This window comes from Argiope bruennichi, chromosome X1, assembly GCF_947563725.1.
Source record: "Argiope bruennichi chromosome X1, qqArgBrue1.1, whole genome shotgun sequence".
In the NCBI taxonomy this organism is placed as follows: Eukaryota; Metazoa; Arthropoda; class Arachnida; order Araneae; family Araneidae; genus Argiope; species Argiope bruennichi.
This window is the reverse complement of record NC_079162.1, coordinates 19,596,851-19,622,728: the sequence shown is the minus strand read 5'-3', so window position 1 is coordinate 19,622,728 and position 25,878 is coordinate 19,596,851. Positions and strand designations below refer to the sequence as shown.

The following is a 25,878-nucleotide window of genomic DNA, read 5'->3' as shown; positions in this document are numbered from 1 at the left end:
CATCGGTTTAGTCTGCGAGGTTATTGTCCCGTTATAGAGTTTCAAAATAGGACCCTGATTTAATAAAACATTTATATAAATTTGAAAGTTCAGTCAGATATCTCAATAATTTTTTAGATATAAAAGTGAAATGCGAATTTATTGAAATACAGGAAGATTTCTTCTTCACAAATAGAAAGGTATATACCAATTTAAGAGCTTTCTTTCAGACAGCAATGGTATCAGTTTACAATCAAAAATTAGGACTCGAAATTATTTAAAAAAATATTAATAGATTGATTAGATATTAACCTTATTAATTTTTTATCATCAGGTAGCTATGATATGATAATGGCGAGATTTATTACATTATCTTCATGCATAGAAAAGTTCTTGATGTGTACATAAAGATAGTTTTTAACTGCATTCACCCCAATTTAAATGACCTTTAATTAAATTAATTTTATCGATAATTTTTGGGTAGTTTTAATTTTTATTTTGAGTGTAATTTCAAATCAAAGCACAACAGCGGGAGGACATGTAACTTCAAATTTAAGGCGTTCAATTAAATTCAATTAAAGGCCCGATCTTTAATTGAATTGTGAATTGAATCTTTAGTTGTAATATCCAACACCTTGCCACCACCAATGTATTTTACAAAAACATTTTGATTTATTATGAAAAGAGCATATTAAACGAAAGCTATTACGGTACTCGACTTATTTTACCTTAATTTTACTTAGTTAACATTCTATTTAAGATCATTTATTCGGAATAATCTTTTTGGAATTAGTTAGTCATTTTTTTTCACATTAGAAAACATCCATTATTACTTGTAAAAGTTAGGTTGAAACTAATTTTTTATAAAATTATCGACTTTCCATGTGCATTTTGATTACCCTTTTCATTGGGCACTTATATCTGATCAATCAATCAAAATTCCTTGAAGAAAAGATCATGCACATAAAAGTATTGTCCGTAATTTATTCTGTGCAATTTAAAATAGAACTTCATTCTTATGATTACCTTTTAAGCAGCAAGAATTATAAGGATAAATTTGAGTAGTTATTTGTTCGAATGATATCTTTCTTACAACTCTTCACTATGAAGTAGTCATTCGGTCTAAAGAACTAGTTTACTGCATGGGAAGTTATAAATAATTTTGGAACTTATAAGAAGCTTATTATTACCTTTTGAAATCATATTTAATTTTACTCAATTTGAGAGCTATTTTTGGACAGATCTCGAAATTTTGATAAGATGGCAGACTGACATTTAAGCTAACACATTCTCTTCAAATTTCCATCCACACCAGAGAATGAATAGCATCTCGACGGATTTAACGTACAAGTTCGCTTATACAATGATTTTGCGATGGTTCTGCAAATGGGTTCCTCCATCCCGGAAAATTCAATTTGTTTGCCACAAGTGAATTGTTGAATTGTAACATTTACATTTTGGTTTTCAGATGAAATATTCATTATTAATCGGCTTTACAGAACGTAAAAGTTCTTTAAATAAATTTTCACCATTGTGACTGTTCTTGTAACACAAACTGCTGAACAAAATTCAATTTCTTAATAGTGAACCAAACGAGGACATAAATAGCTCTTTTGAGTATATGCATTATTATCTTTCCAAATTAAAGAATATTTTAGAAAAACAGAACATTTGCACTAATTAATTTTTCCGACTACTAAATTTGTAATCAGTATTTAGGTTTCTCAAAGTTCATTATCCTAAAATATTGTTTTTACATGGATTATTTCTGCAGGTATTAAAAATTATTGTTAAAGAGAATGAATATATTATAATTACTTTTTTTTCCTTGTAGGAGTTCAGCGGACAGACATCTTGTGGAAGTGGATCCTGTTTCGGAGAGATTAAATGATTGTTCTTATGCGGCCATCGTCTCTATCGTCTCTAGTTCCACAGAAAAGCGAATAACTAAAGTGAAGGCAAAAGGTATTGCTCTTTCTAGAATCATATATTCTGCATGATAAACAATATTATTTTCTTTTTCAAATATTTTGTTTACTATTCGAAAAATGAAAATTTGAATATCAACGAAATAAAAAAAAGGTTTAAATTCAAAATATATTAGTTGCTGGAAAAAGAATATTAGAATTTCATTTCTTTGTCTTGAAGAATTCAACTGACGTATATTTCAGTTTCAATATTTCCCGTTGGGACAGTGCTTTTTATCTTATGGGAGATAAGCAAAGGCTTTTCTCCAGTTTTTCCCTGATAATACCCCGAATAAAAATAATTAATGAATTTGAACATTTTTAATGCAATATTAGATACATTTAAAATGACAACAATGGACGTTTTATTGATATCACTATTCAAAAATCATTCAAAATGACATTCAAGAATTCAGTCATGTCTAAATATTTCGGTATTCATATTACAGTTGAAAGGTTAAGATAACTTATTATATTTTTGTAACAATATGGATAATTCACTAAGCATGCAATCTTAATGCAAAGACATTTCTAGTGTTAATTTCGATCATTTCTTTAAAATTAATTTTTTTATTGATACAAATTTAAAAAGAGGGATTTCGATTGCTGAAGTAGTTATAAATCGCAAGTAGTCTTCATTTTTCAATATCAGAGTGCTCTCTGCCATCACAGTTAAAATGAGAGCTGCAATATGGATAACTACGTATATACTGCAGTAAGGCGTTATGAGTTCATTTACACCAATGTCCCATTTCTGATGCAAGATGAGGGCTGTTTTAGGACGGCATTTGTAATTTTGAGCCATCGTTAGATGACGAGGACGTTTTCAGAATTAATAGGCACATGTTCCAAATACATGGAAGGCCTTTGATGAAATTGATTTCCCAATCTGGAAGCAAGGACTTATCAACATGCCACTGAGGAGGCAACAACCTGCCTTATTGGTGACTAAGAACAAAATTCAAGTTTGAAACCAGCTCTGAATGAAAGTTTGATTCGACTGAAAGGAGGCGCCTCTTTTGCAATGTATTTGCATGACAATTACGCACTTATATTATAAGATACCAAAAATTAGAATATGACATCTTTATTCGAATTTAGTTCTTAAATTTCTCCGAATTGTTACAACATATACTGGTGATTTTAAAATGTATAACACAAATTTAAAGGCAATTAGAGAGGACCGACAGATTTTATTACGAATACATGTGGAAATGACGTGTTGAGGCTTTAGAGGGCGTTATTACAAATGATCATTTCCAGGGGAAATTTTGAGCAGTATGTACCATTGAAGAATGTTTAGAGTTGATTAATTGCTTCAAGCGAATTTAGTATAATGAATATCATAAGTTCCTACTTTGTCCAATATTTTATTAATAAAATATAAGCACACTTAACTTCCACAAAAGACACCAACAAAGAGAAGATAATTGGAATAAAATATATGCAAGTAATCTTATCCACAAGAAAGATGTTATATAAATATGCATATACTGTTGATTAATCAGGGGGCACCCAAAACAACAAAAACACCTTCTTTTGTTCACTTGAAATTAGTTACCTGTTCATCGTCGATGTGCAACGAAACGTTAGTTACCTGTTAATCGTCGATGTGCAATGAAACGTTAGTTACCTGTTCATCGTCGATGTGCAACGAAACGTTAGTTACCTGTTCATCGTCGATGTGCAACGAAACGTTAGTTACCTATTCATCGTCGATGTGCAACGAAACGTTCTTCTGCCGAATGTGCAACGCATTAATACTTGCTTCTTCACTATATAAAGCAACTCATATGATACACGGCAACCTATCCAGTTTATTCATCAGTCTGTGTAACATACAATTTATTCTTATAGCAGGTCAACGTTCAGCCATTCAATCGTATAGTTCTTCACTTATCTCTTTTTCTTGAATCCTTCTGTCATTCCTTTTTAATTATCTGTACTTCGTTCACCCTCATTAATTCCTATTTTTTTCATTCCACCATAATACTTGATGCCCCTAAACTGATAAGTGGGGGATATCACTAGAACTTTATACAGTATTAAAAGCTCGCAACTTCTGGTGAGAGGGGCTTTAACCCAGCTGCGTATCCCGCAATTTCCATGAATTGGCAATCAGCCCATTTTCTGTTGTATCCCGCGTTTTTTTCGCAGTTTAGAATGTTTATTTTACGATTACAGATTTTTATTATATTATATTATTATCATGTAACATATAGTATCAATTCATTTTCTTTGAAAAATATTCGAACTTATTTGCAAACATCGCATCTAAATAATCATTTTAAATAATTACGCAGCCAGAGGGTTAAAGATTCAAGAATGGTATTAGCTTTTCAGCATCAAACATAGCATCGGCTTTTCATTTGAAGAAGACTCTAAAATGCCTTTTTCCTCTTATCCAAATAAAAATATAAAATGTAAAATATCTTACAATAAGAACACGATGATCACTGACATACATTTTACATAAAAGGCAAGCATGATAACTTGCAGAAAGATGTCGTATGGACCGCAGTTCAACCAACTAAGTAGGACGGACAGCTCTAACAAACAGCTGCATGCTATCACGCCCAAACATTAGTGAATAATCTTTCGTGGTTGTGATGTAGAATCAGGACACGCCCAGGGAAGAGAACTGCGAGTCTTAAATACATCTCAACTTGCAAATGTATCTTATCATTAACAATTTCCTTATCCCCATCTTAAACCTCAACGCATCATTTCCTAATGCAGATACTATTTCAAAATATACTTATTTAGGTCCCTGATGCCTTCCTTTTAGTTTAAATCAGTTTTTGTTGAATCATTATAATTTTCAAGGGTCTCTATCTCAATTTTCAAGGAATTCTAATTCTTTAATTTTCAAGGGAACTCTAGCTCTAAAAAGCATCTTTAGCTTTTATTAGTACAAAATTCCTGCTTTCATTTCCAGTTATTAAATTTTCCAACATATCAATTGTAAAGAACCAGCTGCATTTGATATTTCATCACTGTTTTAATATATATATATATATATATATATATATATATATTATTTTGAGGATCACGTTTACTTGAAAGAAAAACGATTGAAAAGTTCAACATCAAGAAGTGAGCTAATGCTTAATGTCCAGTCTTGAGCGCTATCATATGTGATACCTGCATGCAATATTTTATTCTGTTGCCTCGATGCTCTTTACTCTGCAGAGATTTTATAATCTCCCACCTTCATAGCCTTTTGTAAAAGTTCGAAGACAAATTTATCTATTTCAATTCATATTATCTTTTTGTTTTGAAACCCAATGCTTTTTTTTTTTGCAGGAAGTACGGGCATCGAATTAGAATGCGATGTTATTACAGATTTTCCAGATAAAATCGAACTCGTTTCAACCACTGATGAACTGGCCGTTGACTCTCCACCTGAATCACTTACTATCATTGCCAAAGACAGATTTGGTAAGGTTCTTCTCATTTCCTGATCTCATTCTTAAAAAGAAACAATTCACATAATTAAGGTGATTTTAGGAAGTCATTATACTTTTGAAATGAAAAATTATATTTTCATCGAGACGTTTGTTCATTTTAATGTACTCACTAATCAAATTTTCTTTTATATATACTCTTTACGTTGTGTAAATGACATCTAGCAACTCCAGAAATACGTGGAAATGAAAGGTTTGTTTGTGTGTGGATTTAAAGTTCTCTTTGGCACCGTTATTTTGATGCAACCTGTACTACAATTTCAGAATAATTGCTGTTTATCGTTATAGACTAAACTGATCATTCTATTAGCATGTATGTTTTTTAAAAAATTGAATCTATATTAATTACAAACTATAGGAAAGGCATAAGGAAACTATAGGCAAGGTAGCATTAAATTTGACGGAAATGCAACGCAATGATTTGAAAATATTAATGTATAAAGCAGTGTTATTATTTTTGAGAGGGGAACAGGAATCAAAAGGAAAGTATTTTCCCTCTTTATTATCGATATTCATCGTAAATAGATCATTTTAGATCTTTCGATAGTTTATTTTTGACTTTAAAAGAAATTAAAACACATATTAGTGATAATATTGAAGCATAATTTTTACGTATAAGAACAGGAGGTGTCTGATGAACGACGGTTTTTATTAAATTTAATTAACCGATAATTATTAACTTATGAATTTATTATTTTATTATTACATTTTGTATATAACATGAGGATGAATCGTATAGTATTTATGAAAACCCAAAAGAAGTGCATGTCATTTTCATGTTGAGGAAATAATGTTTGCTTGGATGAATTATTTTGCTTTCCTACGGACAGTATTTTATTTTAGCTAAAATGTGCTGTGCAAGATTTGGAAATTTTTGAATAAAAATTGTTTTATTTTGTTGTAAATACTAAAAATAAATTATTCAATTCACTAATTGACTTAACTTATTTCACATTCGTTTATCAAAACCTTTTCGTTTTGTTTTCCCAAAAATGTAGTAACTTTTTTAATTAATTGTTAAACTATTAAAGAAAAAATTTAAAAAACAATCAAACAAACAAACAAAAAGCCAGAAATCGTAGTGAATGTAAACATGTGCTATTTCTAATATTTTATATTCAACACTTTTTATTTCTTCAGTGTTTCGAAGTAGTTCTAATGTTTTAAAATTGTACTATAAACGTTATAAATTTCTTCAAAAAATTCTTCATCTTCAAAGAAAATTAACAAATCACATTATTTTTTTAAAAACATCTTTTATGTGTAAGTATTTTAATGGTTAAAATGAAAGGATTAAGCAGTTCTTAAAAGTTTGAACAAGTGCTTTGCTATATATAAAACGAAGCGTCATGCATTTTTATTTTAATACTCTTATATCCCTAAAATATACCAGAATGCATATTTTAAGTCAATTAACTGATCGATTTTTTTTCAAAAATTAGCATAGTTGTAACTTGTACAAAAGTAGTTGGACGTAAAGAGGCTGGATTGTTGTGGAATATTGGGTATCAAAATGCACTCTATTTTCTGAATAAGATTCAAAAATTTTGATGGAAAAAAGTATCATTCCACTGCAAGAGCATGCTGAGTTCTCTAATTGGCAAAAAATATTTTTCGATAACCGAAAAAAAGTCGAATTATTAAATTAATTCGATTAATTATTGAAGTAATTTTCGTGCCACTGAGCATTCTCTAGTCGATTAGTTGAATAAATACAAATGCACGAATTTGTTTCTGGCTTTTATAAGATTTAAAGGTATCTTTTTTCAGTCTCATAAGATTTTGCATTAATACTTAATTAATCTTTATATTACTTTTCAATGTGCAATATTACTTTTCAATGAATAAAATATTCTTCTTATTCTTAAGACATCTTTTAGTAATCACATAAGTAACATTCCTAAAATTTTGTATTGTTGCTTAATGATTCATTCAGTTAGACTTATTGCTCTCATTCAGAATTTGCAGCTGATATTCTTTTTTTTTCTACTTCCTTACCTCCAACAATAATCGATTTTTTTTCTGATAAGCTCAAGCGGTGTTTATTTTTTAGCATGAAGTTTTTGTTAGATTCCTATTGACTCAATCTAAGACTGTAATAAATAATGAAAATGCTTTTATCTGCATTGGAACAGAAGTAAAAATTTTCAAATTTATGTTAACTGATACTTAGGCGTGCCATGACAGATACTGATAAATTTCGATCAGGCAAAAAAATGGTTATTCAAAAATGGTATTTTCTTATTTTCTAGGAACCATTGCATTAGAGATGGAAGGTAATTTTTTGTTGATGCCAAGTGAAATTCCACTTTTTTCAGTTCCTCAAGATTTTCACATAATATTTTGATTATTAATTTTTCATTATTACTCCTTTTTGTTTAATACGACTTGTTACATGCTTATAAAGATGGAATTTTGTAATCAATTTTTCACTTGCTTTTGGATGTGCTAGAATCTTAAAATTTTGAGGTCTTATATGTCTCTTTCGATGACAACACACTATTTCAATAATTCAGAATTTTTATAATCTGTTAACTAATTAATGCCATCTGATGCCATTTGAAAAACGTTGATTTCAAGACTCCACAGTGTTTATTATAATGAGTTGTAAATTAAAGATTTGAATGGGGAAAATCAGAAATAGTACATTTATGAAGTTTGTTTTTATGTAATTCATGTAGAACTACTAAGAATTATTTTTTGAAGATTTTTTATATGGAAAATAATTGCTGTGTGCTTAAAAATTTTTTTCTTCACAAATGAAAATAACATTAATTTATAGTTTAAAGAAAATAAAATATCAAAATGTTATCTTCTTTTTGGAAATGCATGTGCATTGCTCCCAAATGTGTCCCAATGACACGTAGTGCTTCCGAATCACGTTTGTCGAAAATCAGGCCTCACGTATTCTGCGAAAGTGAAATGCTCTGCGTTAAAGTGAAACCGATTTCTTGATGGTTTCCAGTCATAACGAATACAAGAGAACTGGAGAGAGTGGCACGGTTTGCATTAAGCTTTCTTGCTCTTTTCTTCGGGTGTAAGATTTAATTCCATTTTCTTGGTTTGAATTACATAATTCCATACAGATAAAGAGAGCACACGTACCTTTTGGCGATAAAACTGCATCAGAAATTTGATCTTTCTAGTTCGTTAGACTTTCTGTTAGTGGATAGTTTTCGGATTTCGCCCAAAATGTAGTAGAAAGATCATATTTCACCCTTCTAGTTTACAGGTACACATCATTACAAAAATAACTTTTTCGGTTTGAAAAATTATAATAATTTATATTTGTATATGAGAATATAAAAATATTAGAATGCATAAATAACATATAGTAATGAAAAAGGGTTTATATTTTGCTGTCTTAGAATATTAGATTTTATTAGTCAGGAATTTTTTAATCCCTGTCATTTAATTTTAGGACATCAATTTGCTAGCATAAATGGACTTAAATTCGAATGGAAAGTAGAACAAGAAGTGGACAAATTAATTGATTCTTCTAATAGTAGCGTAGTAAGGTATGTAGCAATATAAATTATTTATCAAAACTCTATAATATGAAAAAAAAAAAAATGCTTACTTAACTACCGTCTATCGGATGAGCGAAATTATCTGATAATGGAAAGGGCACATTGAGAATACATATACATTCATTTATCATAACCAAACTAAACCAAAGTTTCATTTACTCCTCAATGCCATGTTTTTTTCACCTTTTTAATATTCAATGCTTCGGCAATTTAAGGAATTAAATGCCTTTAGAGGAAAATTAAAATACCAGGTAAACATGATTTAATTATTGAGACTTTATTTTAATTATTTAGACTTAATAATTTATTATTATTAATAAATTTGCTTCTCATTTCATTTGTTCTTAATTAAATTAATCGATTAACATAATTAACTTTTACAAATGGTGTATTGTCATTCATAATATATGAGGGTACAAATTTAAAACATTCAAGCACATTTGGAAGTAAATATAAAATCGATCACAAATGTACAACTTTACAAACAGGAAATTAAATGAAAATGTGTATAAAAGCAATTATGTTGCCCAAAATACTCTTGCAATAACTATATTAATTGAAAAATAGTTTTTTTCTAGCACAAACAGACCAATCAATATGAAATATTTCTAACTGGTTTTGGTTATTATGTAGAAAATTTAACATTTAGAAATGAGTACAAAACGTCTGTAGAAATAAAAATGGCCACGACTTATGCATTTTAAGCATTTAATGTGATTGGATGATCATCTGATTATTTATAAAATTTGAAAGTTGTTTAGGAAGTCTCTATTTTTGATTTATACTAAAAATATCGAATTAAAGCTATCCCACGAAAGAATTTTCAGATAAAATTTTTGAGTTAATGAACTGTTACTTTTTAGCAAAATGCTGGATAAAATTAACGAATCAAACAATTGATTAATAAAAAGTAAGTAAGGTATGTATATAAAGGTTAACTTATACATGATTTTTTAATGGAAGAATTAATTCCCAAATCTAAAATAAAACTAAGATGCATTAAGAATCAAAAACAGATCTTCTGCAGAGGCATATCAATTCAAATTTCGATGTTTGTTAGTAGGTAAAATGAATATGATATTCAAAGAACTCTAAATGCCTCTGCTACATTTTGCAAATATTTATTTAAACTTTTTGTTAATTTTTTAAATAATTTTAAAGGCGATTTAATTTTCAGTAAAGAAGGCATAAAATAACGGGTAGCAGTTGAATAAAAAAAAAGTGATAATCCTTATGGCTCGAATCAATGTTCTCTAAAGTATATAAAAGAGATATTAGTTGAATAAAAAAATGTAATAATTCATATAGATTGAACAAATATTGGAAAGTATTTAAAAGACAATCCTATGCAACCAGAAAACATTTATGTGGGCAAAAAATTTAAATATTACTTAAACTTAATGTTTCCTTTTTATTTGCGGCATCCTAAATAAATTTCTTGAATGGTTGGCCTATAATTTGAAACAAAACTAAAAATTACCAACCCCTGAATGTTGTCATTATATTAAAAGCACACACCTTTTTCTGAATTTCTCCTTTCTCTAACTTTCAGTCTCGCTTGGAATCCTCTCATTATACGGCCACTGATCACAATAATTATTTTTTTAAAACCAGACTAAACCTTATATTTAAACCCCCACTATTAGGAAGACACATTTTTTGTTCATTAAAATCTTTTTTGTGCAATAATTCTCTCCGAAGTTTTTGAGAAAGAATGGAGCCTAAATTTTACTTTAAATTTGTAAATTTAAATTCTAAAATAATAATAATAAGCAAAAAGCTATAAGATGCATTCTCTAAATCATATCTGTATCAAATGTAGTAACTATAGGTTCAACAATTCTTCTGTACAGACAGATCACCGACAGACAGACGCATGTACATTATTATTAGAAATGGAATACGTGATTCTCCATCAATGTTTGAGAATCCAGTTCATTCTGGGTCTCCCTCTTCATTGAGTAAATATTCAGTTATGACACTACTTGGACACTTATGACACTACTAAATCTCAAATGAAAAATATCGCTTACAGTGTAATGCTAAGAAGGGAAAGTACATTTATTTTTTAAATTTTAAGAGATTTTGTAGAAACTCTGCAACCATAGTGTTTATTTGTTAAAGAGAATGGAATACACTTTCAGAAAAAAGGATAATTAAGCCTCATAGCAACTAAGTGCTCTTTTCTTAATATGACCACAGAATTTTGGAAAACGTGACTCTTTTTAAATATTTTTCAGGTTAAAACCTATTCCATTAACTGATGGATGGGCTCAAAGAGGACTTCTAGGATATTCTGTTTTAATCGAACCACTTAATATTGGTTCATGTAAAATTCAAGCTACTACGTTGAAAACAGAAAGTGAGGTAAGTTTTATAGCTTTTTTTCCAACCGTTATATAATGTTAATTACATTTAAGTAAAGTTTTTATTTCTAAATTTAAATTCTGGCAAAAGTATGAAAGCAACTCGTTTATATTAAGGATAAAAGCGAAATATGTTTTGTTGTTTCTAATGGCACTTGCCACATACAAGCCATCTGACGAAGGCTTTTATCGATTTTAAGCTAGAATTTTGCTTCTCTTATTTTCAATAGCGTCATCTAGGGCCAAGAGTACAACTCAGTTACTCATGCGTCCCGACGCTTTTTTATAGGGCGGGTTTAATTCATACATTACATTCACTTATCTACACATCGTAAGTTATACCTGAATCAGAGAACGATCACCTCTGATTCAGTATCCCCAGGGGTATTGTCTCTATTTGGAGGACTATGTAGCCACGGTAGATTTATACGTGCACCAGACACCACATACACGGGGAATCTCCGGTCGGCAGCTTCGAACTCACAACCCAAAGGATGCGAATCCAACGCCCTACCAACCAAGCTATCCCGGCCAGTACCGTGTTTTAGTGACATAAGTTTTATTCATACAGAGAGCATTTTCTACCTGAACTTGGATGTTACTCAATAGCCAGTTTAAAATGAACAAAACAGACTTTTATAAATTAGTATGTCCATAGTTAATTATTAACTTTTATTTAATATGCCCATTATAAATAGAAGTTAATGATTATGAATTTTCTTCAAAAATTATCAATTGTACAGGATTACGAGCTTTAAACATGCTGAATAATTATTGTGAAATGAAAAGCTAGGGTAAATCAAGAAAAACAAATTGTTTCTGAATAAAATTCCTTTTAAATGATTTTTTGCTGATAAAAAAAAGGGCAAGTGAAAAAAAAAAAAGAATGCAAAAAAAAAAAAAAAATCATCACTCGTAAGGTACTCGTTAGGTAATAGTCAATATGACACTAATTTTATCCAAATAGTCCCTTTTAGTTACTTATGCTTGACCTAAACAACTTGCCAGTGTTGAAACACATTCTGGGACCTATATTTTGACATCTTCTTCGGAATTACCTCTACCGTCTTCAAAACAGCCATTTTCGAGTTCAAATATCCATACCGTAGTTCCTATTCAAGTGAGAGAACAAAGAAGATCGTATGGAACTATGGATGGACTCCATGTTCGGCGTGTAACGAATTCAGTGTTCTGTCTGACCAAATATTGTGCAACGATTGTCACACATAAGGATCTGTGTTATCATAACGTAGGAGCATACCAAACAGTCGAATGATGATTAATTATTATTTGTCGTTTTAATTTAGCCAAATAAATGAATGATGCTGGTCTTTTTTTATAAATCCGATGAGAGTCGATCATCGCATCAAAATATATTTTGATATTGCATTTCAATCACATTTTAAAGGATCTATTAACCTTTCATTTTTTTATTTGTTTGTGTATATCAAAGAATAAAATTACTTTACGTTTGAATGTTATTTTTACTTTTTATTATTCAGGAGCTGTCCACGCAAGAAGTGAAAATGCACATTTCCTCCAACGTCCGAGTCTGTCCTTCTACTACCCTCCGATTGCTCCCAGGGGGGAGTGTGCGATTGGCGCTGATTTACAACAGTAGAAAAGAACTTGGTAATATTTACTTAGAAGTTAAAAAACAAGAGATTTCCTGTGAAACCATTTCTAGAAGTATTGGTTAAAATTAATTGATAGATTGCTGAAAGTTGTATACATTTAGAACTTCACTATACATTTTTAAACACAGTGTATCCATAATTAATGTTATCTATTCAAAGTTACTGTCTAGGCTTAATAAAAGGGTTAGGCGTTACACCATGATACCATTTACAGCGCCACGTGGTTGCAAATTTTGGGTTAGCATTCCTATCTTAAAAATTATTCAAGATAGAGGATAAACATTATTTACAATGTTATAGAGCGTTATTGATCTAGTACAAAAAGTTACCATATGAACGTTAATACTATGATCAAAATACTCATTTGTTTGTTCTCGATTTCCAAATATTTATGAAACGAATTGTGTAAGGAAGAGATAAAAACAAAACAAAAACAATTACTCATTTCCGGAGTTCAAATTGGTCTCCATCAGTTAAAATACATATATTGACTATAGTAAGAAATTCATATTGAGTACTTTTTAACATATCAGCTGTCACATTGGCACAAGTATTAATAATCCTATCAAAGGCTCTACTATGTTGGTGGAGTAATCTCATTACCTATTTTTTTAAGTAATGCGGCTACTGAAAAATGCTACTTTTTCAGGTAATGCTACTACCAACCCCACAGGAAAAAGTTTGTTGGTGTCAGGTCAAGTGGTCTTTCTTCGAAACTATCATATCCGATTATTTGTTGTTTTCTTCACTAAGGCTTGCTTTAAGTTTGACGTCTTGTACAAAGGAACCCCGTCATGTTGGAAACACATTCCATAGTTGAAGCAATGGCATGTTCTCAACTAAATCAGGTATCTTGTCCTGAAAAATTTCTAAATATCATATACTCATTAACAAGCCCTTATAAAACACATGGCCGATAAGCTTATTGTAAATTTCGCAACAAACATTAATTGAAAAATGCATTTGATTTCCAATATTGTGATTTTCCAATAGTGTGCTTCCTGGCATTCCAATCAGCGAAAAGCACGCTTTATGGGCCCCCCTCTGACAGTAATGTTGACTAAACATCTAATTGGACCTCAAAAAAAATTGCACCACGTTTAATATCTTTTCAACATCTCCGCCCAGTTATGCCTGAAGAAGTGTTAGTGGTTTTATTGAATGAACACTCTAAATGTGTGATATCATAATATTAAACCTTACCCAGAATCAAATTTTCCAACCTGTACACTTCCTTGGAAATCATTGATGCTCTACAACTTTGTCGATGGTGTTTCCTTCCTATCATGAAGGGACGAGTGCCATACCTTTGACCGATTTTCAATATGACTTATTTTTATTGGCTTCGTATGTAAGTTCACTATTCTGCTGTGAAGGCTGATTGTAACTCTGTTTACTAATTTTACATTTATTACATATTTAAAAAAAAACTAAAATTTTTAATTTAATAGTTTTTTTTAATAAAAACTTTACATAGTAGTCAAAAGTACAACCCAGTGTTATATCTTAGACCTGCAGTTATGAAAACAGAGATAAATAGGAAGATGATATTTCTTCACATGAAATGATAAATAATTATTTTTGATTAAATTTCCCATTTTTGCATATGAAAGCAAGTTATTTGCAAGAGCTTTCAATTTTTAAAAGGATCGTCCTTTTTAAAATGTATTCATATTTCTACTATTTAATAAATGAGAAAAATCATTACTGAGAATTATAATGAGAAAAAAAAATCATCACTACGTTTAGAATTTATCTTTTTTTCTGAACCCTTTTTGTTAAAGCAGAGAAGTTTCTTTCGAGTTCTTTTTTATGTTTTTTAGTTTTGGAAGCATTATTTGATTTCAATCCCTGGGAAACTAAATTATAGGACTATCAGCGACAATCTTTGGTTTAATTTTTGGTTTTTCTTTACTTGTTCATATGCATGTTCATATACTTGTTCTTGAACGAATGCATGAGATATAGATGAATCATTTGCATGTGAGTTACAGATGAAGGCAGAAACTCGTCTTTAGTAAAAATATCCCGATAAAAGGGAGCAAAATCTATGAACTATGATATTAAACATTTCCATGATATTATTTGGAATCATATTTATTAATTCAATTTAACAATATCTTATCTAGTAACAGATTTGAACCTATCACTTGGTGCTAGCATCCATTTGTCTATTGTTTGATTGAACCAAATATATCCATGTCAAACGGATGCATTCAATGATTATTGTGAGGATGAAAGTTCTTGATACTCTCACTTTTTTTTTTTTTTTTTGTCATCTTGATAACATGAATTGCCACGTGAGTTTTGTGGTTGCCAAGGAGTAACAGTGTAGGTTTTTCATGACTTGGTCGGATATAATCAGTAAAATGCTTAAATAATTGAAGAAAAGTCTTATGAAGTAATCTAAGACTCGCAAAGTAATCTAAAAGTTGAAAAGAATCGTAGACCAATAAAAGTATTCTAAATATTAAAACACTTAAAATTAAGATATTGTGCAGTATCGTATGTGAAATTATAGATTTATGTATACTTATAACTCAGAAATATTTCTATTATTCCAAATGTAAACTTCAGATTCACAGAAAAATGAAAGAAAATTTTCTTGGGGATCTCAAAATATAGTTACCTCCTTGCTATTACTTTTTTTTAAAAGATTGGAATCGAAACATCTTGCGATAGGCCACAACATCAAGGATCAAATAGAGACAGCATACATAAATTATTACTTTCTACATAATCTGAGAAAATGATCTTGATTGAAGTACGCCTAATTTCTTCTGTTGTTGTTGTTACTTAAGCACTTGCCATAGAAAAGTCTGCTGATGAACCTAATTTCTTTTAAATAAGAAATATTGTACATACGACATGATCAAAGAAACAACACAGCATGATGGTCAAAAGTACAACACAGTGTACTTCCACCTTTAAATCTTTATCAATCATTTTTGGTTTGGAACAGAAAAATCAGTTTTCTAAAAATAAGATTATTAGTTTACCTATAATAGACACAAACTAATGTCGTTAGATAATTGGACCAAAAAATTGCTATAGGGCAAAAGGTAATGTTTCTAATATTTACTTTTTAGTGGTGAAATCAAATAAATATTTAATTAATCAAAGTATCCCTTTCCTTAAAATAGCAACAAGTTAAATTAAGTAATTAATTTTTAATTTTTGTACTAAACACAAAAATTTACAAATTTGGTCACCGGTTACCATCACAGACAGAAGTGGTCAAGGATTCAACCGATCAAGTTTACAACATTCTCCCTTACTATTTTCAAGATACGAACGCTAACTCCGAAGTTTCCCACCAGGTAACGCCGTGAGCGTTGTCATTGCGTAACGTGTAGCCATTTTACTATAGATAGACACCACTTTCATGTCTATATAGCTGCAGTCGTTCTGACATTAAGGAGGGGTATTATGAGGATCTTAAGTGGGCACTCTATATAAGGATAAATTTGCAATGTCTTTTTCTTCGCGAGATCGATCAGTAAGATAGAAAATCCTGATGATAATTTCGTAGCTTACTGACTAGTTACAAATTCTTCTATACTGTCTCTTACAGTTTTCGAGAAAAATGACATGCCTTTTAATTTAGAAATAATTTATTAATCTTTAAAATCACGAAAAATATATCCAGCTATTTTAATAAAACCTAGTTACACAATGTAAATGCAAACATTGCATAAAGTAAATAAAACAATGTTGCACGAAGTGTTCTGAAAGTGCGTACCCCTTTCCACTAATTTTTAGGAGTCAGAATAACTTCATTTGTATTATTACTAGATTTTATCCATTTTGAAAATGTACTTTTACTTGAATTCTTTGAAATTACTTTGAAATTTACAGCTTTTTTCTTTCTTTAACTTATCGATAATTGTTTACAAGTGTTCCATTTTAATTTTAAAATGTTTTCGCATATTTGATTTTTTTTGTTGTTGTTCTTAGAAGCATTTTTATATCATTAAATACTTAGGGAATTTTGTTTAATCTTCAGCCGCTGTAGAGGATTTAGTCCATCTGCTTCTCATTGTTTCACCTTTCTTCTTTTTCCTACCATGTTAAATATTTCATGAAGCCAGCTGAGGACAAGCTCATTGTAAAATGTACAGCTAAAGAGTTTCGACTAAGGAGCTTCTGAAAATCTGATGACACACCATTTTCTTTTGATTTTTGCACCTTTAAATGTGTTTTTATTTGTTGTTATTTCACTTAAATTTATTCCTCCCCCTGGTTGATATCATTGGCATTTATGATTCTTACGTATAATATTTAGCAATAAAAGAAAATTAGAGAAGAATAAAATTTATGAAAATTATTTGTTGCCTGTCTTGAGCAAGTTATTTATTCCTTCTTTTCAGAGTACCAGAGAGATTTTACAGTGAGTAAAGAAGATTCCAAAATTGTGGAATTGGTTGAAGAAGATGGGGCTGTAGCAATAACAGGTTCCGATGATGGGGAAGCGTATTTCACGCTTAAAAGTAATAGTATCCTTTTTCATCTTTGAAAAATCCAGACATTTTTCAGGTGCAATTTTTGGGAAATAAATCTCGTAATTCAAAACTAAATGATAAATTGTGACTGCATTTTTTATATTTGGATTTTAAAGAAATGAAAAATTGTCGCACGATTTAATGCCGAATTTGAGCTTTTAAATTATTTGTCTAATGACAATTTCTGTATGATTTTGTATAATAATTTAATTTTGAAAAAATTGAGGATTGCATAAATCATAAATAACAGTTATTATGCAAGTGCGTTAAATATCTTAGGAACGTTTCCCCACATTCTGCTTTATATAAATAGAAAATCTTATTCCACGGTAATTGTATAAAATAGTAATAATAAAGAGGTTTTTAAAAGAACTCTTTTATTAGTACCTGAAAAAGTAGAAAACAATTATTTTATTAAAATTCTGGAATTTTGAGCAAAAATTTGTAAACGCATGATGTGCTGTTATAAATATTCTAAGCAAATTAGAAATTTAAACGCAATAATAATAATAATATGTTTGAATTTGATTCTGATTCCTTTTCTTCAAAAAAAAAAAAAAAAAAATATCCCCGAGAACTTTCTAAAATAATACGTTTAAGTTTTTTTCATTCCGTATTTGTCTCTTAATTAAACATTATTTCTGTCGTATCAACTTTGTATAATTTCTATTCTTTTGGAACCACAGCTTTTATCAATGCGTGATATTACATAAATGGATCACAAAATAGCCGATTAAGAAGTTTTAAAGGAAGGAATCATAGCTGGTGGAGGGGGAAAAAATATAGATCAAGATTTAAAAAATGCTTGATATAAGGCAGAATTTTTCTTCCACTAAATTAATAAAACTTGTTATTTTCGAGAATTCAATTGACTTTCAAAGAATTCATGATATAAGATTGAAAATAATCCTATTTTTATAACTTTTTTGTTTCTGTTACTTAATTCATATACAGATGTTTCATTTCCTAGCATCGATATGCACGTAGCAGTTGTTAAACCAGCACGCCTAGGTAAGAACAATCAATTTTTTTTTCAAATCTCAAAAATAAGGAAAAATGGAATTTTAAAAAAAAAATAATGCTGGCATTTTAAATAGCCCATTGCTTTAATGATTGTGTAAGTTTGAATAACTGAAGCCTACATTTTTTTTTCTTCTTATAACAGTTAGGATAAAGTACTTCATTACTCTTCACTATTATTTGATCTCTCAGGAGACAAAGATTACCTTCCTTATCTTGTATGAAAATTTCGTTAAAAGAAATAATTAAATCATCCTTTAGTAAAATTTTTCGAAATTAAGTAACCGCCAAAATGTTTTAACATCCCGATTTAACTGTATAAATGACAATCCGCATCTATAAATGCAAATTTCGTTCAAATCTGAAAACAAATTAAAGGAAATAATTCCTATCATAAATTAAATAAATATTTTAAGGATGAGTTTGTTTTGATTATTGTCTTGATGAACCACAGAAGGGTCACAAAAAATATATTGTATTACCACGTTTGTCTCTTGCATATACGCAAGTGGACTTTAAATAGAGAGAAAAACCTTATAAAATTTTATAGATAGATATGTTAAAAAATGAGTCAATTACCTTCCATTTTCTGTAGCGGTGATAGGCATCTAAAATAGCAATAATTAGTGATCCAATTATTAATAAAACCATGAAGACAGACTGCAGCTTTCAGAAGAAAGAAACTTTATTTAACACGTTGAACGAGCACAAGGAAACACACACATTATATCTAAAATGAAAAAACTTGATTGAACGTTTTTATATCACAGAGTTTTACACTGAAGAATGCCATCTGTAGGCGTAATAAACAGTTATTCAGTTAATTTTCTAAGAAAAAGATATAAGTCCAATATAAATTACCCTAATTTTATCTTTCTTTCGTACAATGCAATTGTTACCCAGGATATAATTTCTCTTCTGTCTTATAAGTAATGAGGATTGTTTTTCAGAAATAATTATCTTCATTAATGATCATCGATTGTGAGAATCGTGAAGTTCTTCCGATAAAAACAAACTTCCATTTAAGAATTAGTAGTTTGGCTTGAACGGTTTAGAAGCTGGTAATAAATCAACAAAAACATAGGACTGGGGCTTAAATGCAATGAGAATTTGTTCAAATGAATGCATTTATAGATGGATTCAATAACAAGAATTAACATAAAAAATTTATTCTGTTTCTAGTAAAAATGTTTTTAAATAAATTATCTCTTCAAATGTTAGTATTATTTAAAAAATAATGGTTTATAATCTAATTAATTATTAACTTTATTAATTTTTATTTCTTAAAGGGATTCTAAAAATAACTAATGTGTGATATATTTTTTTAGAATTTCTGAATTTGAAACATGACATTTGTATCAGTATATTAGAGATTAAGTCTGAATTTGTAATGCAATACTGCACATTTTTTATCATTCAATTTATAGAAATCCATATATCCAGAGGAGACTATAAAGTATTGGAAGAACACAAGAGTTATCTTGTTTCAATTGAATTGTTTGATGAGAATGGGAAAGTAATATACCCTTCAGAAAACTTGAAAATAGCTGTGAGTTTTCCAACTCAATTGTTTTACATCAATTCAACTACATCTAATGGTACCTGGTACGTAATACAGGCCTTGACACCTGGAAAGGGAGTTATTAGAGCAGAATTGAAAGGAGTTTATTTGAAAGTAAGTAAAAAAAAAAAAAAAAATCCCAAAGATTCATTGAGGACATATGCACATTACTGACATTTTTTGCATGTAATATTTTTATATTATAACTAGAGACAGGAATTTATAATACGGTTTGGTTTCATTTTGAATGAGAATGTAAATACATCAAATAAATTATCAGATTTATATTCCATAAATGTATTTTTTTAATTCAAAATAAATAAATCGTATTTTCTGGTTTTATTATGTGAATCCTAAACATAAGGATCTTAAAAATATCTTTGTAATATCATATAATTTTGGAAATATTTAGATGAATCTTTTGCATGAAAATCAATTCGTCACGTCACTGTAAAAGAATAGCCTTAGAGGTTGAAGTGTTATTCCTCTTTTTAGTATGTATTTAAAAAGCTCAAATTCTACAGATATAATTTACTTATGCACACAAATCTTCATCTTTAGCATTTCATCACAAACCCAAAGAAATCTTTTAAAAAAGCATTTCACTATAAATCATATGAACATGAACATCAAACTGTCTGATGTTCGCTCGAATTTTGTAACTGAATTGTTGATAATTAAAATGACATTTCCACCTGAAAGTCCGATAACAATTTTTTTATTTACAGGATGGCTCCATGAAGAAAGAATACGAGCTTCAGAACTCAGTAACTGTAACAGTGTGCCAAAAAATTCAGATTTTCCCACCTTTTATCCTTTTGCCATCTGACTCATTGCGCCATTCTTCTCATGAGATTCGCTTACTAGTAAGTATTAACAAATTCGAATGAAAAGCCAATAAAACGCACATACTAAACGACTGCTTTTTCAGGCATCTGGTGGAACTGGGCATTACCACTGGACAACAAATAACGAGTTGACAGCAACTGTAAAATACGACAAGGAGAAAAGTCATGTGGGATACCTTGAAATAAAAAAAGAAGGCGATTTTACTGTGATCATAACTGACGAAGAAAATGTCAATTTCATTGCCTCTGCCAAAGTAAGAAAATCCTCTTTTTTTCATCCTTTTGATCAACAAAATCTACATTTCATTTCCATTTGTCTTGATTTTATCTTATTGTATTAATTTAAAACTGACATTAAATAGGTGCTATCAATATCTTGGTAAATACTGATGATCAGGATACAATGTCTGTTTTAGAAAAGTGCTATTAATTCGATGGTAAAAGATAGTCTGTCTCGAACTAAACATTCAGAAGAATATCAATAATAGCGAAACATTTCACTTCCGGCTTCGATGTCAAAATAACGTTGCGATATTATTTGCAAAAGAGAATGAACTAGTATTAGTATTACATCGACGAATAGCCTATAATCTGTCTACTCCAAGTGCACGATTGTATTGTCCTCTTCAAGTCGTAAAACTCTTTCCATTTTTACCTACAGTAATGCACATGTATCGGAACGCTCTTTTTGCAATGTGTTTGCAATCATTTCAAATTTCTATGAGATTTACATAGAAACATAGATAGCTAATAAATATTATTTAAGTAAATAACCATGTTATTTTTTATGTTTCATTGGACTCTATATTAAAATGAAAAGAATCCCTTTATTTCTTCTCTTTAGGTCTCTGTTCAGCCGGTGATCGATGTTGAAACCTATCCAACTGTTGTGGAAGCTGAAATAGGAAATGTGTTAATCTTACCAGTAGCATTCTTAGCTTATGAAGACAAAGGTAAAAGTAACATTCACGGTAACAATATCTAATCAATTTCAATGGGGCTTAATGTAATAGATTAGCTTACTAAACACTGCATATTACTACTCAATAGTTTGAATCAGAAAAATCATGTTTTTACAGAAATGAAGATTACCGGGAAGATTAATGAAAGTTTTACTGAAAAAAAAAATAAACTTTCATAATGAATGAATGAATAAACTTTCATAGTTAATGAATTAGGGAAAAGTAAATTTTCTGTATACATTCATACTAGAAGATATTCCATCACAAGTCGTTTATTGACTGAATTATTGATTTAAAAACTTAATTAGTAATATATAATTATTACTTAAAAATATTTCATGCTTAAAATTCTAGATTAGTTATTAATTGCATCTAGGTTAATAATTAGAAATTATTCGTCAGGTCAAATTTCAAACAGGTTATTCGGAATAAGAGTGTAATTTTAATTTCATAAAAATAAATGAAAGGAACATTTCAAATATAGAGAGAAACTTCTGATTTTAAGAAAACTGCTCATTTTAAATGTTTGTGCATCCTCGATAATAATAAACTATTCTAATATTTTCACAAATTAACTACCACTTGATCGATTATGCTAGCTAAATTTTTATTTCATACAAAGGGCTTCACCTAATAACGAATTTGAGAATAAGTTCCATATTTGTTATAATGAATTATAATTTAAAGGCAAAATAAATAAATAAATAAAATAAAAAATAAATCCTTTTTGGATCAATTAATGAAAGTATTTTTTAAAACCAATTTTTATTATATTTATTGGTTGAATGATATTCTATCTACTATAAATATTACTGTTTGTTACATTTTGTATTTAGAGAGGAAGATCATAAGGAAATTTGATGACTGTTCTAAGGTGGAGTCAGAAGTGGAAATAATTGAAAAGCACGTGCTTTCTTATGACAAAGGTAAAATTTCAGCTTGCCGTTTTTTATATAACTCACAAATCTGGTTTTATGTAGCTAAAAAATTTGTTTTTTGAGACAGATAATAATTCAATTTCTACAAAATTAAATTCATTATTCTATGAAAAGGAAAAAGCATCTCGTAGGATACTTAAAATTTAGTTTCATAGTGAAGTGAATAGAATCAAGCATACGTTTCGTTTGCCTGCCATGTGATATAATTTTTATCACTCATTAAATTTTGTTTATCTAGCTCTCTCACACACACACATAGAGATGTACCCTTTGATGGATTGAGTCTAAAATAATTACTAATATATTAACAATTTGTTTTTGGAAATAGATATTAAAATTCAACCATCAGGCTTGTTGCGTTTCTGATCGCTTACTAATGTTAAAGAATAGACAGGTTAACAAATAGTCAATTCGTTGATTGTTTATGACTCCAGTTACAATGCTGGTTGCTAACTTGTACTAATTTAGCTCGTTTTTACGTTTGTGCACATGCTCTGACTTCCCATCGCTACATATCGACAGTAATGAGTTAATGGACACATTTCAGCCATTTTTCTCGTTCCGTTTTTGATATACCTTGTTCACAGATAGAGAGAATTCTCAATTTTTTTTTTTTTTCAAATTCAAGGTCTAAAAGGCAGAAATTCCAAGATTTTTTTCTTGCACGGTATAATGCATTCTTCATGTATATAAACGAAAATATGTAAAAAAATACTTTTATAAGATAAGCAAAAATAAGGCGTATGAAGTATAAATAAAGGATTTTAGAACCAAATTTTTTTTTCATGCTGGTACTTTTAAAGAAAATTTAACATTCCAAACTATTCATAAACTTCATAGTGTTTATTAATTTTTTTCCTTGAGTGAGTGAACTAAAAAATTCGAATTGATTGTCTGCTCTTTTAGTAAAAGTGGTCTTATTATTGTAATATACATTAGCATAAACAAAAATGAGAGTTTAAACAATGTAAAAACTGTTTTGAATTGTGAAAAATTGGTATTCACGTATAAATTATATTGTGTCGTATAAGTTAGTGCTGTTTGTGAGAGGTACCCTTTTTTTTCGGTCGCGAAATTCCTAGGGTTGCAAAAACGATTTTTGAAAAAAAATTTGACAATCCCTCTGGAAATAATTCGGGCTAGGCATACTCTTTGCAATTATCATTATACTTTCCAAATATTGAAGATTATACGGCAGTCATTTGGGGATACAAAGGGACGAATCGACTCTCTGTCTACTAAATCAATCACTCAGAAGCACCGAAAAAGTAATGATGTTTTTTTTTTCTAGTGTAAATGAAAGACAATTTTTTTTATAGGAAATGAAAATTTAATTTGATATATATCCCATTATTTCGCAAAAGATTTTACAGATTATCAAGCAATTTCGCAAGATCGGACGATGGAAATGTTAATATTTCTCGTACACCATCGAAGCCACGCAATTTCAGTAATCAATTGCCATCTATCAAGAAACCCCAAGTATTTGAGATCAGAAATTTAAACAATGGCAAACTATGGTTTTGGAATAAACCTGCGAAATACTTATTCATTAATCATGTATTTCATACGTATTAACTCTTTCTGTTTCTAGTAAATTGAACTCCTGTGAGTCTTTTAAAACGATTATTTTAGAAAAATTAATTATTATTTTAGTAATCAGAGCAGAACAGATTACTAATAAGACAATAATAACCTTAAATTGGTATGAAAGGAATGGCTGAATGAATGGCTTTGAATGAATGGCTATGAATGGCTTTTCAATTATACTATTCAAAATTTTGCAAGTGAAATCTTCGTTAGCTTATATAAAATTTCCAAATCTCGAAATATTTGCCATTTGCTATATTTCTAAATTTACCTTTTAAATTTTCCTGTGTTAAAACTATAGTCAAAATAACATGCAAGTGCTAGCTTTCCTCTGGTAACTATGAGAATAATCAGTTTTAAATGTTCTATTTTATTTTTAATCCTTTTAAATTGATATCTGTAGAGATTTGCATAAAATAAAATAAGCATAAAGATGAATTTTAAAGTACAAATAAGTTTAGTTCACGTTACTTTCTAATTATCAATATCTTGAAGGGGGCCTCAGAATAAGTTAGCGTCTGTGGCCTCATATTATCAAAATCCGCCCCTGAACATGGTATAAATGGTAGCAATACATGTGAAATGAAACTTTGTATAAATGCCCTTTTGTAAATGGGAATCCCTTCCCCTTCGCCATTAAGGGCACAAGAATGGACAATGGAAAAGAAATCAACACCTCCTAAAACGATGACTAGGACTCTTAGAAATTAACAACTCCTTTCAGAACTAGTTTGAGTGCTCGACGGTCTTGATCGAACTTTATACTTAACGAATTTTTAATATATACAGGAATTCCAATATTTATCGAATTTTCGATACTTAACGTATTTTTAGTAATTTCGCAATTTCCTTAATGATCGAAAAAGCATGACTAATGAGAATCAGTCATCGTAATATATTACGACAGGATTTCAAGGCACTGTTTTGTATATTAGTAGAAAATATGTAGGCATTTTTAAAAATTTTCACTCCCATATTTTTCTGTAGCATGTGAATTTATATTTTTTAAAACGTTTAATTTTTAAAAATTTTTTATCTTTAAAAAATTTCCTTTTTAATTTAAAAATATACTTTTTATCAAAATATTTTATTTTTTATTTAAGATAAAGATTATTTTTAATGAATACATTTTATTATACCGATTTATTTCACTTTATGTGATTGGTATATATGTTGCGCACTTTTCAAAATTTCATGCAGTTTAAAAGAGTTTTCTTTTCTTTCACTTTTTTATTCGTGTTCGTTTTTCATTTTCAGATATACAGTATTTTGAATTGATTTAAAAATTCCTGCAATCAAATGACTTTAGAAATTTTTTGCGAAGCTATTATTTTTCTATTTTTAATGTAAAGATATATTAGTGGTAACTTTTCAATTTTTAACTGTTTTTTATACAATCTATTTTATATTTTCCCCTTCATTTTATTTTATTTTCTTATTTTTTAAAATTTCATTTTGAATTTCATAATATACCAAAAAGTTAATAGAATAGCTAGAAATAATTAATAAGA

The 25,878-nt window shown here is 29.3% G+C and overlaps 1 protein-coding gene across 1 annotated transcript in view; it reads left to right on the top strand.

Annotated features, from left to right (window-relative positions):
• Nucleotides 1-25,878, top strand: part of LOC129959064 (nuclear pore membrane glycoprotein 210-like) — a 54,462-nt gene that overhangs the window by 6,754 nt on the left and 21,830 nt on the right. Inside the window, exons 2-13 of the mRNA XM_056071860.1 lie at nucleotides 1,814-1,944; nucleotides 5,253-5,387; nucleotides 8,835-8,931; nucleotides 11,184-11,310; nucleotides 12,812-12,941; nucleotides 17,317-17,442; nucleotides 18,403-18,459; nucleotides 19,896-20,143; nucleotides 20,758-20,895; nucleotides 20,961-21,131; nucleotides 21,722-21,830; nucleotides 22,676-22,765. Coding sequence (XP_055927835.1) covers nucleotides 1,814-1,944; nucleotides 5,253-5,387; nucleotides 8,835-8,931; nucleotides 11,184-11,310; nucleotides 12,812-12,941; nucleotides 17,317-17,442; nucleotides 18,403-18,459; nucleotides 19,896-20,143; nucleotides 20,758-20,895; nucleotides 20,961-21,131; nucleotides 21,722-21,830; nucleotides 22,676-22,765 — 1,559 coding nt within the window. The remainder of the gene's footprint in view (nucleotides 1-1,813; nucleotides 1,945-5,252; nucleotides 5,388-8,834; nucleotides 8,932-11,183; nucleotides 11,311-12,811; nucleotides 12,942-17,316; nucleotides 17,443-18,402; nucleotides 18,460-19,895; nucleotides 20,144-20,757; nucleotides 20,896-20,960; nucleotides 21,132-21,721; nucleotides 21,831-22,675; nucleotides 22,766-25,878) is intronic.